Source organism: Lates calcarifer, linkage group LG1 (assembly GCF_001640805.2).
Source record: "Lates calcarifer isolate ASB-BC8 linkage group LG1, TLL_Latcal_v3, whole genome shotgun sequence".
Taxonomy (NCBI): domain Eukaryota; kingdom Metazoa; phylum Chordata; class Actinopteri; family Centropomidae; genus Lates; species Lates calcarifer.
The window spans coordinates 21,124,571-21,144,393 of NC_066833.1; the positions used below are offsets into that span (position 1 = coordinate 21,124,571).

General features: G+C 41.0%; 1 protein-coding gene across 1 annotated transcript in view; it reads right to left on the minus strand.

The window, feature by feature from the left end:
* Nucleotides 1-19,823, minus strand: part of il1rapl1a (interleukin 1 receptor accessory protein-like 1a) — a 139,792-nt gene that overhangs the window by 40,151 nt on the left and 79,818 nt on the right. Inside the window, 1 exon segment of the mRNA XM_051072180.1 lies at nt 4,976-5,050. Within this exon segment, the coding sequence (XP_050928137.1) occupies nt 4,976-5,050 (75 nt within the window).

Below are 19,823 nucleotides of genomic sequence, written 5' to 3' on the forward strand. Positions count from 1 at the left end.
TTTGTGCTGCTGTTCTGTGCTCTTCTGCCTGTGGAAGATGAAACTCAGGAGCAACCTCGATGGCTGGGTGAAATCACTGATTCACTGGGCTGAGTAGCTGGTCAGACAGCTCTTTCCTCATCGACTGCCTCTGCCACTGACTCATTTGCTGATGAGGTCCAATAAAACCAACAGTGGTGGACACATCAGTAAAACTACGGCTGCTTGAAGACGGCGCCTGACAGTTCAACGCCAGCTTTGTGCATCTGAGAGAAAATAACCAACAGCCTGGTGTGAATCAAGATGGGGTTTATGCATTTCTTACATCTTCCTACCAGCCTGGTTGTGGTGAGTGATGTCAAAGCAACAATAAACAAGCAGTTGTACGTGATGCACAGTAGGGTGTTGTGTCAGTCTTTATTGCCTGCTATGTGGTCCTGTTTTCTGCCTCTGCCTTTGTGCATTTTCTCATTCCCTGCTTTCGCCCCCTCTCCCTTTCCTGTTAGGCATGTGTTGAGGCCCTGTTAGTTCATTTATCATACTGCAGACTCCTGCTCTCAGCCCTGGACTCAGTGATTAATGACGACCGTTCACACACTTAAACATTTAGCTTTGTTTCGCTGACACACTAGTTACCATACCGGTCACCATGGGTTACTTAATGCTGGGTCACTGTGGGACTGCAACCAAACTGAGTGACGACACAAAAAAGTTCCCTATATCTGCATTGTGACCTTTAAAGGCTGGTTTTCTCTGTGTGTTTTTTTCCCTCCGTGTTAGAATATAAATATGTCATCCATCACAAAAATTAAATACACAGACACAGCCAATTGAGAAGGTCCTTTGTGGCCCTTCTCTATAGATACATGCACTTGCTCAAATTTACTCTCAATATTTTCCTTTACATAGATGACGAATGTGACTATCAGTGCACTGACTTGGACCACATTACCTTGTCTTTCTCACAAACCCAAATTCAAACATGTAAGTACACCCACCATGACAATGCTTTTACAGTTACTTTCATGCATGTCTGAGCTGAAAAAAGAAACATGAAAGGAACTGAGGTGAGAATGAGTGAGAGGAACTGTCAGAGATATGGTGTTCAAGTGAGGGAATGAAAGAGAGTGTGTGTGTCACAGACTGAAAGAGAGCCAGAGAGGGAGACCGAGAGTAATTTAGTGAAGTGACTCTGTGTTGACCTTTAGTATCTCTCCAGAGCAATGCCAATTTCAATTTCACCCTTCTCCAATGGAAAGGTGACATGTCTGGTGCCACAGCTAGGTGTTCAAGATCAAGAGTGTCTTCAGTGTTGTAGACTTGGAGAGAATTGAAGAGAAGGGAGGGGAAGGAAAGAGAAGAGGGGATATTAAACTAGACTGTAGCCACTCTTACACAAAGATCGCACTATACTGCAGTTAAGAAGACCCTTCATTACACCACTAGTGTCTGTTCTGCTGTGCCAGTTCTTTTATGCAGATGTTGGTTTGGCTCAGTGATTACCTCCACTGCCAGCTTAAATGTTCACCTCGAACAGGCAGAGTCTCAGCTGGAATAATTAAAAAACTTAAAGCTAATGTATAGAGGTTGAATTATAACCCAGAGCACGCCCAGCCTGTGTTTATTTCTGTTACTCCACATTGCTTCACTATTTTCACTTTTATGTAGAGAGTCAGGGTTATGACTCATAAGCATAACCTGCCAATCAGTGTAGTGCCAGTAAGAAAGCTATCCGTCTGGTCGCTAACTGTACAATAGGTTAACACAGTTTATTTGGGGAAATTCCTTGAGAAACTATAAAATATGACAATAATATGAGACATATTAGTTTATTTTATTTCATATTGTACATTCATTTTTATCTTATTTTGTTCTATTCTATTTTGTCATTCTTTTGCACGTTCTGTTTTCTGTGTATATCTATTCTTGATCTTCTAAATCACTCAATCACTAAATGCAGTGAATCAATTAAACCTAAATAAAACCCTCTTATTTGTTTGGTCCAGGAGGATGGATGTTTCCAAATTGTTAGGGAGGAAGATGCAGGTGATTGGTGAAGAAGGAAAGAGTGAGGTCAGATTGGGACATCCACACCACCTGCCTATTTTTCTGAGCTTGTCAAAAACATATTTCTAAGATGCTGGGAAAATCGGTAATGTCAGCATCTTTCAGTGTCCATCTATTACAGATGGCCACTGCACTGTGTGCAGTGTGAGAACATGTGTGTGTGTGATGGTTGGGTTTGTGTCTACGTTGAAATGAAGTAGATATAAGAGTCATCTCGCTCTTGCCGCCCATCCCATGCTGTTGGGTCCCGCTCTCTGAAATAATGGATTCTAATTCCTTTCCACTAGAGTGCACCCATCTGCTGGCTTTGGGGGACAGTAAAATCCTTTATCAGTTACAATTATCCCATGGATACTGAGGACTGCTCTGCAAGCATGTGTGTGACCTACCCATCCCAAGTGTTGTGGGGGTGTGTGAATATCTGTGTGTGTGTGTGACAAACAGGGACAGCTAGCGAGACGCCCAGAGTGGAGTGCTGCGAAAGTGTGATTTGAATCTCTCCACCCTCTGGGACTTTGAATTCATGAGAAATCATCCCGAGGGAATCAACACCAAGTTGGTGAGTTATATGTCACATAATGTAATGTGTGTATACCCCCCACCCCAAGCACACAGACACAAATTAGAACCCCGCAATATGAATCATCCTCCTATTCTGGAAGAAGTGCAAGTGGACTGCACCAACTCACCACTGGGGGACAGCAGTAAATCTGCCAAAAGAAAAATTGTATGGCTACTGACAAAATCCAAGACATCCTACACAACCTCAATTTTGTCTTCTCTGATAACTGCACAGAAAATGTCAAGTTGTCCAGAAGTGATATTTGCAGACCCGTTTTCCGCGTTCACAGTCACACACACACTCCTGAAGCCCAGAAGCTGTGTAGATCTGCGATGAGAGCTGCACACATGCATGCACGCACGCACGCACGCAAACCTTGAACCTGAAACCTTTAGGATTTTCATCTTTCAGTTTCATGGAGTACAGTGTTCTTCTCTCTGCATCATCCACAATGACTTTCCTTTAAATCCCAACTGCATGTCCTCTGTGAGGGTTTATGTAACATATGTGTTTTATTTATGTCTGTGCGTGTGTCTAGTGTGTAAAGCTGGCTGAGATGGTGGCTGTCTGAGATCTGCACCGGCAGAGGAGATGAAGTGGCTATGTGTTTCCCAGCAGTGCTGCAGATTTATCTCTCTGCTTACGGCTCTGACTTTACTGCCCATCCACTGGCCTCCAATGGATCTCATCTCTTTCTCTCTCCTCCACTTGCCATGAGGGACCAGCCTCTCTCTGTGCATGTTCTGGTTACTATAAATCTGCCACGTTGCTCCATAAAGCTGTTTGGGGCATGACTCAACAAATATTAAGGAAGAGGAGAATAAATAAATAAAGCTAAATAAAAGAGAAACTCTCATCTGGAGGGAGAGAGACAACTTTTCTGCACACAAAATGGAGCCCAGCTGTAAAATATTTACCTCAGTGTCTCTGTGCTTTAAACATTCTGCCGGGAGTCTGTGGGAGTTCACTGCATGACATCACACACACACTTTTTCTTTCCCTCCTTCACTGCCTTGCCTATGACTCTCTTTTTGCAATAGTAGCACCAAGTCCTTGTGTATCATAATATTAGAGTGGACCCCCACTGCCTTTACATATCTAGATCAGTTTACAAGTCAGGGGGAGAAATAATTAGCCTGTGAAAGCAGTTGTAGGGGCTTAGAGACAAACTGCACTACAAACCTGGGGCACAATGCATTTCGAACTGCATCATGGGCAATGTGCGTACACGGGAAATGTATGTTTTGGATTTGACTGACACATACCAGAGTCTAAAAGTCAGGACATCTTGGTCTCTGCTGCACCAATTTAGACTTTTTAAAATCTTTTCTGACAACTTTGCTGGTTTTGTGGAAATGTAGTACAAAATCACTGTTCAGTGCACAAACCCTACATACACACGCACACACTCAACAACACATGAAAACACTCACACAGAAAATATGAGACAGAGCAGACAGTGAGGCTTTAAATAATTGTGAAGCACTTTCGTGAAGCCAACCCTTTCCTCAAAAACGTGTGGAATTGGGGTAGAGACAAACAACACGAATAGCTGAAGGGCCTGTCTGCATTGTGCAACCTGTTCATGCATTGGTGTGAGTATGCTGTGTATTCTGTGACATGTGAGGCTCTGCTTGTCAGTTTATCAATAGTGGCAATTTTTCACCCTTGATCAGCCAACCATGAAGGCATTTTAAATGAACTAAACCTGGATTCCAAGCGCATGGCAAGACAAAAGGTAACAATGAATCATTGCACCTTCTTTGTCTCTGTCCCCACCCCCTCTCTTTCTGTCACATACTCATCCAATCCTTCTCTGCTTTCCAGACCTCTCAGTCTTGTCCCATTGGCTTCACCGTGACAGACACATTAGCTATTCACAAAGCGGCAAGCACCATGTGGACAACGGACTGTGCCCAGAAATCAAGCAATATGCTGTCACAGGAAAGAAAAAAAAACCCCAAAACAAACACAACCACATGCATATAGTCACTCACGCACGTACGCACACATGATAGGCTCAACATGACCCCACGTCAAAAAAGACAAACAACGGCAACAGAAAGCGGCTGCCTCTCCATGTGGCGAGCTAGTGTATGGAACTCTGGCTCCATATGGGCTCTCCATTGTTGACAAAACAGCCTTAGGGACATTAGCACTCACCATTTGCATATATGGAAAACACTTTTACAATTGTTTTTTTTTTTTTCTTTTTTCTACTCTAGCAAATCAAAGTGCCATCATCAATCTACACTCATAGCCTGGAGGTGTGTTGGAGAGGATTTGAAATGTCATCTATTTCCTGTCATTTGGAAATGACACAGATAGTACTGACTGCACCTGGAGGAAATCCCATGATGCTCTTACCTAGTTGCAGCTCCATATTGCTAATCTTGTTTTCTGAGGGAAACAGGATCTTTGGCGGCTTGTCGGTCAGAGGAGCTGAAAAGGAGAAAAGATACAATTTAAATATGATACAAGACAAACCAGCAATACAGGCACATTGTCACTGAAGAAGAATTGTGAGAATTTAGTTCCCAATGCCCTTCTCTTCCACTTATTCCACAGTATTTTCTTTATATCCCCCAGCTTTACATAGATTTGTTAGCATTAGAACAGAGAGCATATACAGACATTATCTCTTACCTCCTATTCAAAATAGATAAATGTTCTACTTGCTCTTTGCGTCTCTGCAGACACATCGCTCTCTAGTGTCTACGGATCTTGGGTTTCATTCATCTGACCTACTTCTAATCATAAATAAATCACTATGTTGCCAAGAACAAGCCACCACTTAATCTGCATGAGTGTTAGGTTTTTGAAGAGCCATCATGGAGGGTGTGTGTGTGAGTTAGTTGGAGCAGCTGATGCTCTAATGATGCTAATCAGCCATACGGTGGATGTCAGACCTGCTGCTGAAGTCCTTCCTCTGGGGAATGCAGCAGTTTTATTGTTGTTAAAAGCATTTGCGTGTTCTGTGAGAAAGGCTACGCTTGTCAGGGTTAAAAGGTTAGGAGAACAGAGAGAGGGTCTCGTATGTACATGGCTGAACTGTAACACAAGGGAAGAGAAATGGAGAGGCTGTGTCTACATGGAAGATGAAATGTTTTGAACATGTGGACCTTAATTTGTCACTCAGAAAGACAAAATAGTCTTGCAGAGGGAGTTTCCTTTCTTTAAGCAATGTCTGTCGTCACATTCTTAGTCACATATATTCACAGCAGTGAGCTGTCTGGTACAGCGTGGCTTGATACCATTGATACCACTGGCTGCAGAGCTGCTACTATGAATCAGTTATGGGTTTGAACTCTGCTCCAAAGCAATTTTATATGGTAATAGTATCATAAAGACAGTTAACTATAGTTATTTTGTCAGTTACAGAAGAAACAGAAGAACTCAAGGCTATCTTGTTTTATTTTTATGATATATTTACTCATATGTATTCTTTCTTATATGTTACAATGTTGATGAAGGAGACAAAATTCAAAATGAAAATGGAAATGATAATTGATTCAGCCACAGTCCAGCACTAAACCCATGTGCTCTAAAGCAGCTGTTTGACCAGTGAACACCAGGATCAGTGTCTCTCACCTGGAGGTCACACCTTTTGTAATAGGTGCAGTGCTCAATTGTCCATTTTTCACTTTGTGTCATGCCTCCCTGCCATCTTGCTGAATCCATGCAGTTTTCGTTCAATTATAAGAATGTATTTAGCTGATTTGTTTCATTATGGACAAGACTTGTATTTTTGTGTTGTGCGGGCTTGTTCCAGACATCTGACCTTATGTTAAATTTGCACAGTGGACATTTTAATAGGAAAAATGCACTTAGTGACATGGGTCAGCAGACATCAAGAGTGTAATGCTATTATTCTCACCATTATATAAAAGAAGAAAAAAAACTCTGCACATGCACATGTTCTTTCTCTGCTAATTTTGACTGTTTGTTTGAATTTGGTATATTCAGTGATCTATTCAAACCTACAACATCATTTTTTGTTACTGTTCCATTACATCATGAGGAAAAACTGGGGCATGTTAAGTTCATTATTACCTATATTTCACTGTTAGGAAGCTAGTAAGATGTTTGATATCATCACAGACCTTGGAATTTCTTCCTCTGTATTAAAATGAAAGCTTGAGCATTCTAATTATACTACAGTGCTTACAGGCCAAAGATAAAGATGGAGTTTACTTGAATAAAACAGGTTAGATATATATAGCCACATATGTAGGCCTTCAGTTATGTCTCTGTGTACAGTGAATGTATTTATTTATGGTAATAATTCATTTATATTAACACATTTACATTTACAATAGGTCAGATGAGAAAAGTATGAGCAAACAGTAATTCTGTACTTCTTAAACCAGCTGTGAAAAAAATCCACTTATTGCAGACCTTTCAGGCACATCTAATTATTTAGTGGTGAACTTGCAAAGACAACTTATTCAGGCCAGATTGTAGCCCAATGCCTTCATTAAGATGTTTCCACAGAGTGTCCTCATAAGCTCTCCTCTTTTGCTTTATAATAAGACATCTCTAACAAGCCGCTGAAAGCCCTGCTCTGTTTTGGTGTCTGTATTTTGGAGGAACAAGCCATGCGATGTTGCTTCACTAAGTCATTCAGCACAAAGAGTGTGGTCTTGTCTGAAGTAAAGTGTGTGGTCTTGTAAGGTGCTTGGTTTAAGGCTAGATGATAATATATTTAACAAAGACTCAGGATGCCCGAAAGAGGTTTTTCTGTGAGTGTTAATGTTGATTATGTGTCGGTCTGAGTACAGTGTTTTTTTGCTCAGATGTAGCACCTGCTGGTATGTAAATACTGACACAGAAGCACAGTGACATCTATGAGAGGGGCGGTCACGGGCTTTTAGGCACAACTGTTTGCACAGTTAATAGGTAATCACACAGCACAATTACACTGGATACTGATACAATTTTAATTACATATCAAACTGCTATACATAATTACACAATGGGTGATCCTATAGCTAATTATGCACAAAACAAACAAATGAGGACAAGCTGTGGATGGGAGTCGAGAGGGGAAGCAGATGTGGTAAGGAGAGCACAGATAGGAGGCAGACATCAATAGAAAGAAGAGCAGAGCTAGTAAAATGAAGAGAGTGAAACAAGACAGAGGATGGAAAAGAAAATTTATAAAGCTAAAGTGAACCAGTCAAGACACATGCGCCCCCACCCCACTTATTTTGGCATGCAACGCTTGCTTCTCAAAATCTCATTATCTTAATTACCACTCCTTTATGGGAAATACATCAATTATCATCGGTTCAGGGAGGGGCACCATTTAAAATATGGAGGATTGGGAGCAACTCTTAACAAAGGGAAGAGTCTCTGCTTGCCATTACTGGGCAAAATCTGGAATTAAGCAACCATAAAGAAAAACAGGCGATTAAAAATGCAAATATATCTGGTGAGCTGTTAACTTGGAAATGGATGTCCTATGTTGTGTGTGTTATGTTCTGAAAGAAATGGTTATATGCTATATTTTCAAGGTTAGAATCAGGTTTTATTTCCACCAATGCATATTTATTTGCCTCTACAGAGGACACATTAGACAATTGTGACACAATTATACTGTATTCATGTGATGGCTGCAAATTGTAAATGGTTCGTTCAACCTCCAAGTTGGGCACTGAGTGATCTTCACTCCCTGCCTTCTTGGTAAATGGCAAATGGACAGCACTTATCGCTTTTCTAAAGAAGTGGATAAAGAGCTTTACTCATTTCTCATTCAACTATTCACACTCAAATTGCCATGCAATGCTGTCACGAAGTCACAGCCCTCCGCAAGATCGTAATTGAAGGACAAACTATGAGCATTTAAATATTACATGTTACAGAAACTTTGGGTAGAGGTAGCTGAAATATTTGAGCTCTAGCAAGTGTCTCTTAATTGGTACCATGTAGGTATGACATGGTTATCTTTAAGGGATCAGAATGGCCAGGCAGGTATGCTTCTGCAAGCATACTAGGAGATCAGTGATTCAGCATAAAGCAGTGATCTCTGAGTATCCTCAGGGTAGAAGCATTGTCTATTCTCAGCAGCAAACTAGGTTGAATTAATTTCAGGGGGTGGCACAAAGTACTGTATTTCTGTAAACTCCCAAACCACAAGATGGTGGGACAGCATTCCTTAACCTTGGGATGGATGCTGCATGTATAAACTTACCTATAAACCTCTGCTTATGTCTGATTGTGTTGAAAAAATGTAGTGTGTACTGCGTAATGTTTAAAGTAATTGCAAGCATGGCTGGGTTTGCGTTTTCAAAGAGATTCTTTGACATATGACAGTCCGTATGAACTACACTGCTTAACTGTGAGTAGTTTTTAAGTGCTACTGAGCAGAGACTAAGTCAACTTTTGTGTGTACAGTATGTGTGTGTGCTTGCAGACCTACATGTTGATACATTAACACACTGGATATAAGCTTTGTGATCAGTCATCCACAATTCCATTTCTGCTTGGTGGCAGAAAAGCTCACTGGACTTTCCAGATGGATTATTCTGGGTGACTGACTGTAGGGAAACAGCAAATTAATGAATTAAGGATGGAGTTGAGATACTTGGATCACTGGGCTTTTTCTGTTAAGTCATCTCATTTGTGGGGGTCAGAGTGGGGGAGAAATATAATGTCGGCAAATTAGTGACAAAGTTGAAAGTATGAACAAATCAAATGTTTAAACAAGAGGGTCCTTGCAACTTCGTTGCATGGCCCCGTTGGGTTCCTGCAACTCGTTGCTCGGCCCTAATTACTGTCACATGCAATATATCAGTTTGTAGGTACTTACCATACAGGCATGCAAATGGATGAAGTCACAGTTATAGAGATTTACACACACACACATTCATGCATGGACACAAGCACACAAATGTACATGAAGTTGTGAACAAAGGCCTGCATTGTCCATTGGTCTCAGGAAATTGGCTCCCCAAGGTTTTCACTATTTTACCAACAAAGGCAGTCAAGCTGGAGAAGAAAGGGAAAAAGTAGAGGAAAGGAGACTTGGGCAAGCACAAAGTCCTTGTGAGTCTCTCAAGACTGCTAAGCTTGACTAGAGAAGTCTCAGTTCTCCTCTATGGCTGGTAAACTCCTATACTGTACTGCAGGAGATCACCATATATTAACAGTGACCTTCCTCTGTACTGTTGTCACCTTTGAGCCAGTTTCATTACATTCTTGATGGTGCAATAACCACCCTGTATGATTCCCTTATAAAGTCACCTCTGAGTATACAGAATTCAATTCCAGACCTGACCATTTCCCACATGAGAGAAGCTGCACAGGGAGCTGGATGGTGTCATCCAGAGTAAAGTAATAAAAGCAATTATATTCATCCACAACCACATCACGATTCCCCACTGTGCACCACCGTTGTGCTCTCTAAGAGTTCTGCCTCTGGTAAAGCTGAAATACTTGAACATCAAAGCAACAAATATGGCTAGACAGGTTCCTGCATGACAGTCACACGCATCGTTAAATGGCTATCATCACCAAGAGTGAGAACAATTGGCCTCTTTTGGCCAAACGGTCAGTCAAGCTTTTCTGACAAAACAGCTGATAATGAAACATGGCAGTGATAACACTGTTCAAAGTAGGGTTCCCACTGTGCGGCCTCAATAATCCATATCTTTTTGAAATAATATGAAAGAGGAAATTAAAAGCCACTGCTTGCATTTCAGCTCCTTGCTCATTTGCAGAATATGTTAGCTAACCAATGGACGCTAAATTTAACAATTCATAACCTAATAAGTACTACATGGAGACCAATTAAAGATGAATTTGACTAAAAGAGGAGAAAACTGAGAGAGAAAGTGAAAGATGAAGTGAGAGAGTGACACAGAGATAGAGACAATGACAGGGACACAGAGTAAAGGGGACAGACTGAGCTTATTGATTGCTGGTGTAACATGATCCTGCCCTTTCAGCAGGTGTGTGTATGTGAATGTACAAGAATATACTTATGCTCACATGCGACCACAGATCTTTACCCCTTATAAATGTTTCATCCAATATTTTTACTGGTGCCCTGACTCCAGGCTTCCCCTTCTCACAAACTTTAACAAGCTTTTTACTATAACTCCACATCAATTAGCCAAAGCACCTTAATGAATCAGGCTTCAAGTGGCTGCAAAAATGGATGCTAAGTATATGCCTATGCAAAATAAAATAATGTATTATTCTCTACTTAAAAAGCAACCTCATTAAGACCATCTTAATTTATTTTTTCAGACTCTCATCAAGGATTATATTTTCCACAGGTTGATAGACTAAATTAAACTGTATTTAGAGCAAGATGCTCAAGTAAGCAGTCAGGGAATGTGAAGAGTGAGTGAAATGAATGAGAAGCATTTTTATGGGTCTATTGTTTATAGAACACTGAGAGAGAATAAGAGGTGTCCTCAAGATTTAATGGTGTCCCCTGCACGTTAGAGTCAAGGAGAAAAATGAAAACATGAATACATGTTCACAGACATGAAAACATATGACTCATTCTCAAATTCATGTACTGTATATTGAGAGAAATAATGAGAATTCAATGACAAATATTAGGCAGGTTTTGTGTCATTGTTAAAATAACAACAGCGAAATGAAATGACAGTAATTACATTGATTGGTATAGTACCGGCAAAACTGTCTGTCTCTCTCTCTCTTTCGCTTCTCTCTAGTGCACACAACTCATCACACTCCCCCACACCAACACTCACACAAACAACTTGCCCAATCATCTCCCCTTACTGTCCGTAGGGATCTGTCACACATATGCTGTGCTGCACTCTGTTATGTTACAGTACGAGATATGACTGTTCCAGCTTTACAGTTGCCAGATGCTCTATGCCAAACAACTTGCACTTGGAGCAAAGCGCAAGATTCACAAGGCAGAGTTCAAACCATTTTTTAAAATAATCTTCAAAAGCACCATACAGTTCGACAACAAAAACATCAGAAAACCCAAACCATAGTGAGCGCAGCATGGAGTTGTGCCTGTGTGCAAACTCTGCAAGTGAGAGAGCAAATCTGCATGTTCAAAACCAATGCTGGTGTGTGCCTGAGTGTGTGCACCCATGAATGTTTATTTGAATGTAATGGGAGAGAAGCGTAAGAAAGAGAGGAACAAGGTGTGAGACATACAGGCACAAACTACATGATTATGGTCTTCAATGAGGTTATGTGCCTGTGAGGACACACTAAAAGCAAAGCATGAGTGCACATGTGAAGTAATTCAAATGATACTGCTTCTGGGACCCGGGGGTGGGGTGGGGAGAAGATCCTTGTGTTTACAGTCACAGTCTGCTAGACTCTGGCCTCAACATAAACTTCATGGGCAGGATCAACACATCAGCAGTCTGTGTGGGTGTAGCTTAGCACATTCTGCTTTGTGCCCTCTCTGAACACAACAGCTTGTTCTGTTCATCTGTCTTTGACTCTTAACCTCTTTCACTGTGGCACAGAATGATACTTTCTTTCATTCCATCTCACTAAGAAGTGTGGCCCTCTCCCCACCGTGTCATCTTTTCATCCTTTTGTCACTGTCCCAGAATTGGCCCCACCACACTGACTACCTTTCAGTAAATCTTGCCAGTTCTTTTCTTAGCTTCTTTTCCTCTGCAGTCAACCCAACTTATGCCCCTGCCTCTCTCTGGCAGCTTGTATGTGTGTGTCTGTGCGGTGTATCCTGGATAATATCACTGTGAACTTTAATGTTCCCCAATGGGTAGAGTGTACACTACACTGTTCTTCCATTAGGGCTCAGCTCACAAACAGCGTGTACACATTCAATAATGCAGGCCAGTACTTAACGTCTGCCGTTGTGCAAAATCAGCATACATCCTGGCTACCTGGCGTATCACACATGCATGGATGTGCACGCTCACTCATACACACAGACACACACGCACACACAAACATTAACATGTGCTTCTGTTGCACACGTAGGTTGCGGACTCCTTGCAAGCACACACACTTTCCTGTCAGCCTCAGATAACAGAGCCCAGCGGTAGAGTGGTGATAAAGAAGTAATTCTTGCTAAATAAAAGAGTAAAATGTACAATACGTACACCTGTGTGGAGCTTATGCAGATAGGTGGGGGGGGGGGGTAATCAACAAGGGAGACAGATTGATATTCACCATCAAAACATCCTACAAAGTCCTACAGTAGGCAATGACAGAGGATTAGCTCTCTAATCGGTGCCAATCTCTGTGGGCAATTCAGAGGGAAGCCCTTGTGGCCTGGTGTCCATTCTGTTACTCTGTCAGAGCAGGAGGACAAGGCTAACCCAGTCAACTGCAGGGGAGAGCCAAAGCAGGTGGATACACACCTGAGGGACAGGATTAACACAGTCCTGGCACATTACAATCAGCATGCACAGCATATAATCCCACTGGAAGGATGTGTGTACGTGTGTATCTCTCTCTCTCTCTCTTTGTTTGACATGCTATATACCAGCCTCAGGTCTGTCCAGGTGTGTAAACACACTGCTAGTGCCAGTAGGATCCCTGAGGTGACACATATAGGGCTGAGATTTACAAGAAGTAACTGAGGAACAGATAGGCAGCCTGTAGGGTCACCTCACTGCCATCTGCTCCATCAGCTCCTTTTGACCCATCTCCACAGCAACCTCAGCAGCTCCCAGAATCCACTGTTCCTCCTCATCTGTGCATAATAACTCTGTGATGAATGTACAGTTGCAAAAGACAAAAAAAAAAAAAACTTGCTGATACAATAATTTCACTGTCCTCTGTGTAATATAAGATTATTTGGTGCAGATTTAGTGTAGATGACTGCAGATGATGGAGCCACAAAGTTTCCTAGACTTGAAGTAGGGATGTCATGATTACATGTATTAGTTCTGAGCACCACGACACCTGTGCTTCATACATTTATTATAAAAAGAAGAATTATATTGTTCAGTCTGCAAGATGGTACGTCAATGTCAACCTTGATTTTATGTGCAGTACCTGAATAAATGCAAATAGCTGATGGAGTCACTGCAATAGAGTGTTATTTTTTTATCATTTGAATTGGAGACAAATGATATGCTTAAGTTCAACATAGCCTCTGACAGACTACGTACTACTCTTCTTTCGTACTTTATTTCTTATTTTTTGGGGTTCACTGTTATCATGGTGAAGAAGTATAACAATGTTTTGTATGTCGCCCTCTTGGCCTGGTCTGTACTTGAAAAAGGGATTTTAATCTCAATGACACTTTTCTCTGGTTAAATAAAGGTAAATTAAAAATGAAAATGAAACAACATTAAGCAGGCTTACTATCTACATTTTATTAAATTAGTCAAGTATCTTGATATGTTTCATAACTGAATAAATGTGTAATGAATATAAAAGCTGCATCGCAGCTTTTGTTCTTTCATGTTGGTTCTTAGGGCAGAAAATGGATTTTGCTCAAGTAACAGTGATTTTAGACTAGCTAATGAGGACATGTGAACAACAGGCACCTTTCTCTGTAGGGAGAGTAGCTGATAATCAGCAAGGAAGAATTGAGTCAACTCGCCAGCTCTCAGTTTTGTAAAAAAAAAGCTGCCAATCAGCACAACACTTAGAAGAGTACCCCTCCATTTGAATTACACACAGAAATGCTTGAGGTTCAGCACAGCAGTCATGCAAAATAAGCCAAAATACTCATACAGAAGACTTTGTTAATGGAATTGCTGGGCCTCTGTTTCATCCATCCATTCATTATCTATACCGCATGACCACAATCATTCCCTTACCATAACTACATATTTATCAGTGTCACCATGACAACAAAGCTCCTATAACCTTTGAGCCTAAACTTAACTAAAGATTAATTGTAGCATTGCCGTGCCATAAACCTGCCCTCAGCAGTTTTGAAAGGCACAGACAAATGATGTCCTTTTGTCAATAGGGGCAGCAGATCAGAAAACAGAGGACATGGGCAAGCAATGTATTTTGTTGTTTAATATGAGCAACGTTTTGTTCTTTCCAATAAAACAAAAACTAAATATACAATGCAGAAGGGAAGCTTCTCTCTTAGCCAGACACAAACACATACTGTGTTCTAGCATGAGTGGCCCCACTATGGCCAGACACAGTCCAAGTCCTTGATGTTACAGCCCATAGAGTGTATTTAGTCTGTGCCAATTTCTCATTAGAGATTCAGTAGTCTCATTTGTGATATAAGTATAAGATATGCATATAATGTCCACTCAGTACACACACGTTAAATACACAAATATAAATTAACATAAATGCACATTCACACATATACAAAAACCTAAAATAGACACTGGCAAACATACAGTAAACAAACATACTGTTACTGGAGTTACTGGAGAGCAGTGATAATTAGCATGACACAACTGATGGTCTAAACTGTCTCTAAGTGAGGTTTTACCAGCTCACTCAAATGAAGCCAGACACATAACACAGTGCCAGGGTGAGATCTGCAAATCATGTGTTTGTTTGCTTCCCCTTATTCCAAAAGCCTAACGATGCTCTTCTCTCCCAGTCCTAAGACAGATGGAGATCATTAGCTTCTCTCACTCCCCTCTCTCTTCCTCTCTCCCTCCCTTCCTCTTCACTCTCTTCGATCTGTCATGTCTAAACCATAGGCCCTCTGTCTCGCCTTTTCACTCATCTCCTCCCTTTGGCCCTCACTCACTGTCTCTGTCCATCTTCCTCTACACAGATTTTTATCTAAAGGTTTCAAACTCCAGCAGAATCTTACAACTTTAACAAGTGCTTCATCACTCTTGTCAGAAGTAGTTACAGGAGTCATGACACACACTTCCCTAGACAGGAGGAATTGATGAGAAGCCATTAGACTCTGCTGATCCTAGAGTGAACGGCGGGGCCTCCATCACTGTGTTCCTCTCCTCCTTGACATAGAAGCATGGACAACAGCAGCTCTTTAGGCATGTGTCAGACACACACATTCTTTACAGACATTCACTACGAGAGGTATAAATATTATTATTTTAACTTTTAATTATTTTAACAATGAACTTCACAGCTGTGATTGCCAAAGCATCTGTGAAAAGGTTCAGGCAGCCATTCCCCAGTCAATTACAAATCTGTCAAAACCATTTAGGACCTATTATTTGTTAATGAATCTCAGTCACTGATGACATTATAAGAAGACAAAAGTAAATAAATACCACACAATGAGGAGCTATGGGGTTTACTGTTGGCACAGTTTTTACTGAGTGAGTGTTTGAAGTACCGTTGAAAAGTGTTAACAAAGCTTCTGCTGTCCTGACTGCATCGGTGACCATCTGGGCTGAATCCATCACTTTGTTCTACATATCCTTCATGGCCCTGACTCCTAATTTTACATTATGACACTATAGTTGTGGAACCAGCAGTAAGAGGAGCCATTGAGCCATGAGCTGAAATTGAGGCGATGATATCTTGTGTTTATGATAGCTAAAATGTTTTTAAAAATGTAGTAAATGCTTCCTTACATCAACACTGCACTATAGTTGACTATTTCCTGTGTGTGGTAATATTTGTTATTAGAGCAACAATTTCTCTTGAAAGTACACTTAATTTGAAGCTGAAAAAACATACTGCCAACCACACAAAATAATGTGATCAAGTGTTAATATGCCCGAGTGGTTATATGGGAGCTGATGATAATTTTTATAGTGCTGACCTGAGCTTATTGCTGTGTGCAGTGGCAGGGAAGGGACATCTGTCACATGCAGCATCTTGCTGTTTCAGTGGATTGAAGCACAGGATTGTTGTTCTTGGACTTTAATTGGTTGTAGTATTATGCCAATCTTCTACACTCTGTGCTCTGCCTATTGAATAGTTTTAGTGCTCTGATTTGAGGACAGATTAAGACACCTGTTAGGCTGCAAGTATATGTTTTCATGTTCAGATTTTGCAATCTCTGTTTTTCAGGTTTGTGCGCACTTATTAAAAAATATATATAAATATATATTTTATTCCTGCTGAAAAGTTGATCCATTTATATACTGTTATAACAGCATTTCAAGGTCAGAGTTAAGCAACAACAGTGAAGTGTTACCATTAATGAGGTTTGGAAAACATATTGTTTCAGTGCATGTGGCGGTCTTGAGTAAGACGAATGCATGCTAAAAAGCTCGGCCTCCTGGAGGTATTTGTTCTGGGAAAATGAAGTAGATTTTGTAGATTTTCAATGATTCCTTGTATGTAACAGGTTTATGCAAATTTCCACACTTCCACATGTATGCACAGATGCATTAAAGAAACATAAGGGTATACATGCTATAGATTAGACCAACAGCCACCCCACTGTCAGTATTTTACACTGAATCCTTAGCTAATAAAAGTAGTGGAGCTGATTGAGTGCTTTGACATCCCTGGGGGTGGTTGAGGTTAAACGGGTGCAGGGCTAGGCTCTCCTTCTCTGCTTTTAAAAGCCTGACATGTTCCCTGCAGGATGTCTGACCCTCTCTGACCACAAATCAACCAGCAATTACAAGCCTACTGAAAACCCACACACATACAGTGAGTAAACACAGGCACACACACTACCACCATACTCCCTGACCGGTGCTGCTGTACGAACCAGAAACAAAAAAGAAGAGCAACATATTTGTGAAAGACGCAAAGTGTAATATGGGAAAAAGTAGTATAAGGCAGAATAGCAAGTAAAAGAAGAAATAACATAAGTAAAAACATGAAGGAAATGGGAGTTAAGAGTATGAGATGTGAACAAAGGAGAGGCTAAGCAAGTATTAAGAACCACTTATCTGGCCAAGTATGCTGTGTCACCTTGTTTGACCTTAACTGTGATGGTAACATCTTTTGGGCCTATCAGTGGAATTCTGAAAATCCAAAAATGCAGTGATTGCACATGCCATTCCTCTAATGTTTCTTTCTGTCCACCTGTGTCTGAGATATTGAAAGCGAAAAAAAACAAATGAGAGGACTAAAAGTGATTTATAGCCCTCTTCTCAAATACATACATTGGCAAGAAAAAGCACTGGAGACTTGAGATCTCCGTAGCAGTCATGTTGGGCTGTTTTATTCTCTAGCAGTGTGTTTGTTGGTGTTTCATAAATAAGGCAAGTCACAGAGGGCTGGAAAGCCCGTCTAAGTCACTGCTTTGTTACAAGACAAAGCCCCTTTTTATGTCACTTGGAATAACTTGTCACAACACAGCTGAACCCAAGGTGCCATCCTATCAATTTCCATGGCAACAGGGATGGTAGCAAACATAGAGTAGAATGGGCAGTTCAGTCTAATTCTTTTTCATTTAAGATGCAATAATGTGTGTCATTGTTTTTGTTTTTTAATCACAATTTTGATTTGATTAAAACATCACTTCACTGACAACAACTGTGAACCCTTTCAAGTACCAAGAATTTCTCCAGGTAGAAAACATGATGTCACAAATCACCAGAGTTTTCCAGGACAGCGGAGAGAGGAGAGGAAAGGAGAGGAGAGGAGAGGAGAGAAGAGGAGAGGAGAAATTAGTGAGCATACATAGGAGGAGAAAAACCATTCCTAACACTTGCATGATTCTGCCATTTGAATCTAAACAGTCGTAATAGCCATCTTAACATCCTTCTGTGCATTTTTAATTCACACAAACTCCCAAGTGAAATTCAACACAACAAATTCTCCAGCTCTGATAAAAGGGAATAAAACACCAGGCAGCCGCTCCATACAGTTATATCTCAGAGAAGAAGCACCATCAGCACTCTACTATCACATTCTCTAGGAGCAAAGAGACACGAAAGGATGTAACAATATATATGCGTTATTTGCATTTTGAATACAACCACCTGTTAGCTTCAAAGAATAGCAGCAGTGGGAAACACAGAGGTTTTGACAGTAATGACTAATCATGGGCCAGCGATACAAAGCGGGCCTCTTCACAGGGATCCTTTGATGCAGGTGAATCACATCCTAAACATACTTATTAGCAGGAGTGGGGGAGGAGAGTGAGGGAGGAAGGGTGAAAAGAAGTGGGGAGAGAAATTTGTTCCGCACGTTAGCTGGCATGCTTGGGTGCGCGAAAACAGAAGGTTGGCATAATGAATTCTGGCGTGCAAGCGGCTGTTAATGAAATAAAGAACCCCACCCCGACAGAGGTGTGAATGTGTGTGTGCTGGAGTGTGTAAGCATGTGTGCAAAAGGGGGACGGAGGGGACCAGACAGAGGAAGTTAGCGAAGTGAGTGAGGGTTTTGTGACTTTACAACAGACGATTCTTTTCCAGAAAAATAGCTCTGGTTCTTGAAGTGGTTCTATTGAGGACTCTTCACACCGTGGTGCTATTTAGTTAGGCAGTCTGCTTTTCCACCAGTTTTGACCCACTGCAATCAGGGATGCATTATCAGTGGAGGCTGTTGTAGAATATGACACACCCACTGATACTGTAACAGTTCGCACTTCAAGTCCAGGGAAATATTGCTACATATTTGCTCCAGCTGCGAACCAATTTATTTTTGGCCGAAATGGTTCAAAGTTAGATGCACAAGCCAGAGCGGAACCTGTTCCAGGCTGTGAGAGTGAAGGAGAGTGAAGGAGAAAAAGGGTTGTTACTATACACAGTATGATCAGGTATTGTGTATTTGTGTGTGCTCCTGTATGGCTTTTTAAAGAAAATAAACATTGTTCCCTTTAGCTTTGAATGTGTTGGTTGCTTATCTCTGCAGGGCTGCATAATAAGGGAATAATTTGGGACAACAAAGACTTTGCAGCTATGCTGATTAGATGTTAATTCTGTCTCTTTGTAATGTTTTGTTTGAGAGAGTCTGGGGACAAAAGAGATATTGAACTGTCAACAAAAGTTACATTCCTAAAAGAGGTACTGAAAGTAATATTGCTCATGAGTGCGGTAGCTTCCAGAAAGAAAAAGAAACAAACATGCCAGATGAAGTCCTATTCCTTTGTGTTTTAACCCTACCCCATAACACATTCAGATTCTTGCATATGGCCCCACTGCAGATAGATCTACAAAAGAAACACTTTCAGGTTGAACTTCATGAAAACATTGTCTTTTCTTTAACGGTTTACTTTCAGGAGAAGAATCATAAACTACCCAGCTTTGCAGTGGCTCAATTTATGAACCACTGCTTATTGCTGAAATGAAAGCAGATCTTACTGGAAGAAATCAGCCCTGATCTTTCTTTCTGTCTGGGACTGCTAAACACTGAAGCCAAGCAGACATTCTGTTTTAAGATGTTGTAGATGTAAGATATCGTTGTATAGGTT